Consider the following 7,642-nt stretch of genomic DNA (forward strand, 5'->3'; position numbering starts at 1 on the left):
AAAATTGTAATTTATACCGCCACAATTTAAACCATCCATGTTAACTTGTCACTTTTAAAAGTTCGCTTAAAATTTTGAAGGTTTTGGCGGAATTGCTAGGCCTAAATATCACAACTCAAAAAAAATTCATGTAGTACAAGTCAAATGTTGTGCATTGGGGTTCAACCAAATTATGCGATGCATTAAACCCAATGATCCATTGCTGGTATTTACGAAGAAATATATTTTACAAACTCTACTTCTAAGCAAAGAGTTTCATTAATCACCAACTCTTCTTTTTTTTCTTAAATTTCTGTTAATGCATTTTCTATTTTATAGTCATTGTTATGGACCTAATTTTTATAATAATTGTGTTTATATATATTATAATTATTTTTATTTTAATTACTTGATATTTATTTTTTACAATTTTATATAATTTTTAATCACATACATAAACATTATTATGATGATGATTATTATTATTATATCTAAGGTTGTATTATCATTTATATTATTTAATGATTAATTCATCACGTGCATCGCACGTGAATTTTCCTAGTACTGTTCTAAAAGTGTAAGAAATTTCTTTAACATTTTTAGATTTTAAAAAAATACAAAACAATTTTCATTAAATACTTTCATGAAATATTTTTTTACTAATAATTATTGTAATTTAATGGTCATGCCGTTAGGTATTTTACTTGTCTATTCAGTTAAAAGTAATTTATAAAATTTAATACATGTGCATGAAGCATGACTAACATAGAATTGGAAGAACAAATTGTAAAATAGAGTATTTGGAGACGTAAATATTGGAATTGAACAATATTTTTTTACTAACAATTATTGTAATTTAATGGTCATAAACTTCAGTTTCTGACCGTTATGTATTTTACTTGTCTATTCAATTAAAAGTAATTAATTAAATTTAATATATGTGAAGCATGACCATTATGGATTGGAAGAACAAAATATAAAATAGAGTATTTGGAAAACGTAAATACTCTATGAGAAATGATAGATCTTTCGATTAAAATTGACGACTCATCCCCTGAATACAATGTGGTTGGATAATATTGGAACTCTTAAAACAAAATTTCGTAAATATCTCTTTCTTTTCGACTCATTCCCAACCACGTTGTGTTTGAAAAATGAGTCGTCAATTGAGGTTGAAAGACATATCACTTCTCATACTTTATATGTGAAGCATGATCAATATACGCAAGCTTCAGCCGCGTCTCTCAACTCTCAAGCTATTTAGAATATACTAATTATTACCATTTTCTCAACAATTGGTTCCCATGGATCTTCAGTCAACTTATTACCAATTTCCAACATTTGGAATATACATACATCCTGTGGTTTACAGCAAAGGGGACGGCAGAGAGAGAAAGAGAAAAAATAAAAAATAAATATATATTTTTTTTTCATTTATTTATTTCGGGTTTTGGGTTGGGTTCGGGTTGAGTCCGAGCCCAACCCGAATATGTCTGGATTTTGACAAAACTCAATCCGAACATGAGCCCGATTTATAAATTTATAATTCAAATTTCAGAATTTCAGGTTGGACTTGGGTTGGGCTGAGTTAGCCCGCCCAAGTTGGCAGCTCTAAGAACAATTTGTAATATAGAGTATTTGGAACCCACCATTTCAAAGAGCTGTAGAAGATATTGCATATGCATTTGCGGGATTCTTCTCAAGCCAATTATATATGGTGTATTATTCACTGTAATGTATGATAATATCCTACACTCTGGTTCAATCCACCCTCATTTTTTCTTTGACAACTTCTCACACTTAATTTTTTTTTTTTTTTTTTTATTTGAAAAAGTAACTTCTTACACTTTTATTGCATATAAATACAAGAATATCATAGACCTTTATTATCTATATTGAAAAATGAAGGTTAATGTCTCAAGAGGCATAGCAGCATTGGTAACGATTTGGGATATAAATTTTGAGGTCTCGCTTTTAAACTGCACTTCTAATTTGATTGGTGCATGTGTTATAGAACCGCTACACGTGCTCTAAGAAAAGAAAAAGATAATAAAAGAAAAATGGAAGTTAATTGATCATTAAGGATTACTACCATCAAATGGCATGAACCCATTAACAATATTCATATAATTTTTTTTTTATTTTAATTTTTTTTTTGGAAAGTTGTTGCAGATTATAAATTTCCAATCAATTAAGCATACATTGGACAATTTTATGGAGAGATTTATCCAATTGTTTCAAGCCAACCATGAATATGTACTTTCTTTTACTTTTTTGTCAAATTTTTATTGCGTAATTCTTAATATTGTATCTTATTATTTTTAGTGCTTTATTTTACTATTTTCTTTTTTTAGTGTTTCTCCCTTTTCTTTTCAATTTTGTCCAATTCTACTAGATCATATATTATGTTATACGATGGTAAAATGGTTCTCAACATTGCAGATAATGGTGAGGTATGGATTACCTTTTGTGGAGGTATGAATATCGTGCTCATTCTATATAGATATATATTTTCTCTTTGAAAGTTTCTGCAAATTTTAAATTTCCAACCAAGCATACATTGGAAATTTTATGGAGAGATTTATCCAATTGTTTCGTGTCAATCATAAATCTGTATTTTCTTTTACCCTATAGTTGTTGAACTGTTATTACGTAATTCAATAAATAATATCTTATTATCTTTAGTCTTAATATACTACCGGTTCTATATATATATAGTCTTTTTGAAAGTTGCTACATATTCTAAATTTCCAACCAAGCTGACATTGGACAATTGTGTGAAGAGATATAGCCAATTGTATTAACCTTATATTTTTGAGTTTTAATTTTCAATTTTGACAATGACAAATAAAGTGTACTTGAAAACTAATTATAATTTCTTTCTTACAGGTGTATTATAATTTATCTTTCATGATTTTTAAAATTGAATGAACTCTAATATTAATTTATAAAATAAAAATCTAAAACGTACAATTTTAGTTGAGTCTACAATTACATTTGATCAAGTAATTTTTTCACAAATTTATACAGTTTCAATTACATTTGATTAAGTAATTTTTTCATAAATTTATACAGTTTCAATTACATTTGATTAAGTAATTTTTTCACAAATTTATACAGTTTTTTAATCATATGCAACGCACACATATATAAGAACAAAAACTAAATTACATACCCAACAAATCTCACAGTGAAGTTAGTGTAATTTAACAAATAGGACGGAAAATCAATTTGGGAAGATTTGTGCAATTTACCTTCTTCTTTTTTTTTTTTTTGGTTAAAATAGTGTTTGTAAACGAACTTGGCCAAAGTGGTTTGACCGAACTGTTTCAGGCATAACTATCTTTTTGTTGATCGTGATGTTACAATAGTCCAATTTAAGACTCAAAACTTCAATACATACAAATTTTAGGACTGGTGAAAGAAAAAAAAAAAGCAATTATTTTTAGCTTATCAATATATATATGTGTGTGTAGTTTTCAAAAGAAAAAAGTGTGTGATCTAAAAATTGAATTCTTTTTTCACTTATATTTCAAAAATACTAGTAGCAAGCAAGCAAAGCAGGAAACAGATGTTTGTTGCACTTTGAAGCAATACCCAAAAATTTCAGAACAATTAAAGATGGCCAATCTTGCCAAAGAGTGTTGAAAATCGCTATTTGGTTTTTAAGCATCACAAGACTTGACCAAAACCAATTGAACTTAAATACTAGCACTTTATTTTCCCCTAAATACTAGCACTTTTAAATATAAACACACCCATATCATTATAGATTGTTAGTAGTAATTAATTTTTGTAATCAATCTTCATCGCTCAACAACAAACAAAGTTTAGACATACATAGAGTTTGAGTATTTCTCTTTAGACTTTTGTAAAACAAAAGTACCAAAAGGTTCAAGACAACCTGTCAATGGGGTTGTACAAACCCCAATACTTACTACTATTAGCAAAGATCAAGACAACCTGTCAAGGGTTGTAAACCAGACAGCCATGCAAAATCATCTGACATTCAAATCAAGCTGATTCGGATTCCACACTGGTGGGGTCCACCTCGACCCCTCCACCTTCATCAACCCAGTCATCACCGTGGATCTGATCAAGGACGAGCACCAATCCCATGGCAAAGGCACTATCAAAACCCGGTTTCACGCAAAGAGAGAAGACTTCCTTCCCAAGCTTCACGCGGGCCAAATCATCTACTTTGGGTCTGATCTCAGCCATCGATTCCTTCGCTGCATTATAGATGGTGCAGCTTCGTTGACTGAATGATCCCTCTATCTGGTACTCCTCACCTGCATCTCCAAACACCTCCACAGTCATGCTCGACCGTCCCATCATCGACGATCTCCGCACACTGAATATCGGTTGTTGACCCTCCGTCTTCTCTCCTAGAAACCCTTCCCACCGATGATGCAGACTCGGCCTCTATGGGAGACAACAAACACATGAATCACAACTCATCCGAGTTAACTAACGCTCGTTCAAATGAACAAATTAATCACTCGTCATTATATTGAGTTCAAAATGTTTGTAAGCTAGCATGATTTTTTTGACAAAGACATAACTGAGTAAGTCGACTCCGAGTTGTATAATCGATTTGAGGTCTTACTATATTACAGTAAATTACAATCCAGTAGTCACCCATCAATCAACTCACAAGTTAAGGAAAATATAAGTGTTTTTTTTTTTTTTTTAGCATAGCATATTCTGATTTGAAATGAATGTAACAATAAATCCAAATCCTAATTGATGCCCATTAATTCAAATTAGTAATGGAAATTAGGTGTGGCCAGCATCGGATTAGGCATCAATCATAATTTAATTATAATTTAATCCATTACCGATTTATTATCTCACTAATCGAATCAAATTGAATCTGCAAATTGAATTTTAACTAAATTATCTATTATTATTATTTTTTTATTTTTTAACTCTAACCCAATACATAAAATTTTAATTTATTAATATAAATTCATATATTTAAATAATTATTAACTAATATTCAGAGTACATTAAATTATCATTAACTAATATATTATTTGAAAATATATATATAAATTTCACGGATCGAATTTACAGACCTAATTGATTTTTAATAATTTAATTCATGATTCGATTCATGAGATACAGATTTAATTTTGTTGAATCCGTTATCGATATGTGAGTATAGCAATCCGATTCAATCTACACGGATCGGACAAGATCGAACTGACAGATTCAAAGAATATTTGCCCGCCAATTCAATGTTTTTTTTCTTTTTTTTATCGTTTGCGTATTTGAGTTGTTTTTTTCCTTTTTTTCATTGTTTGCAAGTTTGCATATGGGACATGTAGCGATGCTGCCGAGTCAGGCCTAACCGCCTAGGTCAGGCCTTAAGTAATCGCCCCTCTAACCCTCTCTAACTCTCAAACCATGTGAAAAAAAAAAAAAAAAAAAAAAAAAAAAAAAAAAAAAAGAAACAGAAACAGAAACTTTGCATATTCGATTTATAATCAGCTAATTAAATGACTAGCCAAGTTAACTCGTGTGCTAATGTGACAGACATGGTCTAGCACTGATTAAACGACAAGCATAAAATTTACCTTTCGCCGGACCGTGAGGAGGCAGCGGCCGGAGGCTTCCATGAGTACGACATCGGCCTTGTCACGTGCATCGCCCCCATACGAGTCGACTCGGAGGACGAGCTCACCTTTGGAATCGTAGACGGTGAATCCATCGTCGGCGAAGAAGAGAGAGGTCTTGAGAACAGTGAGATGGGTCTCTTCTTCGCACATGAACCTATCTTCAACAACAAAACCACCTTTCATTCTTCTAAAATAGTTATTAGGAGATTTCAATGCAATCTCTCTATGTGTGGCTATGCAAATCAATATCTTAGTGAGAGAAAATGTGATGAACTTAGTAGAAGATATATGGGAGGAGAGAGATGACAGGGAGGAAAGTCGGAGCTCGTCGCCTGAGACAAGTGGCGAACCCTTCATATCTGGGATGACGATGAGAGGCAGAGTCAATACGTCTTCTCTCCGAGTAAATATTGGGTGCGGCTGGGCATACTAACCACATGATAAGTTTGGGCAATAAAAATTAACATAATAATTTTGTTAAAAGTAATTTTTAAATATAAATGAGGTCAATTTTATAAAATAATATATTTTTATTAACTGAACAAGATATATTTAGCACAGAGAATATCTTTCTCCATCTCTCCACCTCTCTAAGAAAGAAAAAAAAGGTCCATTCTTCTCTCTCTAGCTCTCCCTCTCAAAAGTCTAGTTCACGGGGGACCCAAATGTGTTGCGCTTGCTGCGAATCTTATTACAAATAATAAATTATTGTGTTTGTCCAGCGGCTCACAATCCAGCCAATTGTTTAGATACATTTAACACATTTTTGTGGGTTCATTCTCTTAAAGAGTTGGAAATTGATTTGGTTCACAAAATGTCAATATCATCATTTAATGATTTGTCCATTGTTAATAGACTGTAACTCTGTGATTGACTAGTTCCAATAGTCATGGATTGTAGTCGGTAAGCAATTGTGAAAGAAGTAGCTGGTAAGTTTTATTTAATTTGTCTTAAATGTCAAATAATAATTTGCTTAGATAAATGATTTGCCAACTATGTAATAATTTCTCGTAACAATAAACAAAAGGATGAAAGAGAGAATAACAAACGTACGACTCACTCAAAAGAAAGATACAAAATCAACTTAGATGTCACCCAGCTTAAAAATTCAAAAGGTCTCCATCGTTAATAATAAAAAAAACATTTTTAAACGTATTAGGCTAACCATTTACCCGAGATAAGTTCTCTTAATACAATCAAGTGGGACATAGGAGGTACATATAGCACTGTGTTTGAATCTTGTGCTTTGTTTGTAGAAAGAAAAAAATTGGACATAGAATGTTTGTTTGTTCCTATCAAATAACAATTTTCACTACCAAAGTTGAGTGACATGTCCTCCTAGGGATGGTGCCAATTATATTCATTAAGGGTATTTTCTATATATTTTTTAAAAATGTCTATCAAATCAATTATAAAAGATGGTTACGCATTTGCGCGTAATGGTGATATTTTTTGATATTCTTGATAAATAATTGAAAAGATTGAAAAATATAGTACAACCTAACCTAAGATAGAAATTGAAAATACTGTTATGAGGATGGGTCCATTGTTAGCCCACCATGAATGTTTTGCATGCATTATTGTGAATGACGGAAGAGAAATAGTATGTCTTGTATAAGCATGACTTGTGAACAAGAAAGTAGGGGGAAAAACAATAAAGTGTTGGTCCAGAAGTCAGGCAACTTTAATAGAAAAAAAATTATTTCTCCTTTCTTCGCATATTCAAATCCCTTGTATTTTATGTTTTTTTGCTCTATATTTTCTCTTAAATTTATAATAAAGTACAATTTAAATAAAATTGACATAACAATTGAATGGACATTGATACGAATTTTTTTTTCTTCTTGAATTCAGATTCAAAATTAAAACCCAAACTAATTCGAAGTACTTCAAAGAAGTAGATTATCCCTCCTATCCTCTTCCTCATCTTTTGTTTTTATTTTTTTCTCCAATTATCACAAATCCAAACTAGGCTTTAATTGTCTCCTACATTCATAATAATAAATGCAATATATATAATTTATTGTTCTACCTCTGTT

At 31.1% G+C, this 7,642-nt stretch overlaps 1 protein-coding gene across 1 annotated transcript; it reads right to left on the reverse strand.

Annotated features, from left to right (window-relative positions):
- Positions 1 to 3,769: 3,769 nt before the first annotated feature.
- LOC132282255 (protein LURP-one-related 5-like) lies at positions 3,770 to 6,015 on the reverse strand. The gene is made up of 2 exons (XM_059783861.1): positions 5,562 to 6,015; positions 3,770 to 4,404 (listed from the first exon to the last, which is right to left on the reverse strand). The coding sequence occupies exons 1-2, from the start codon at positions 5,958 to 5,960 to the stop codon at positions 3,994 to 3,996; spliced, it is 810 nt and encodes a 269-aa protein (XP_059639844.1). The 5' UTR covers positions 5,961 to 6,015; the 3' UTR covers positions 3,770 to 3,993.
- Positions 6,016 to 7,642: the final 1,627 nt, after the last annotated feature.

This window comes from Cornus florida, unplaced genomic scaffold (genome assembly GCF_030987335.1).
Source record: "Cornus florida cultivar Cherokee Brave unplaced genomic scaffold, ASM3098733v1 CherokeeBrave_3.0.0_Hap2_Chr11, whole genome shotgun sequence".
NCBI lineage: Eukaryota > Viridiplantae > Streptophyta > Magnoliopsida > Cornales > Cornaceae > Cornus > Cornus florida.

Excerpts from the sequence above, each read along its gene's own strand:
- LOC132282255 (XM_059783861.1), bottom strand. The coding sequence starts at position 5,960 with ATGAAGGGTTCGCCACTTGTCTCAGGCGACGAGCTCCGACTTTCCTCC. Across the intron at positions 4,405-5,561 it reads TCCTCACGGTCCGGCGAAAG|AGGCCGAGTCTGCATCATCG; the intron begins GTAAATTTTATG and ends TGTCTCCCATAG.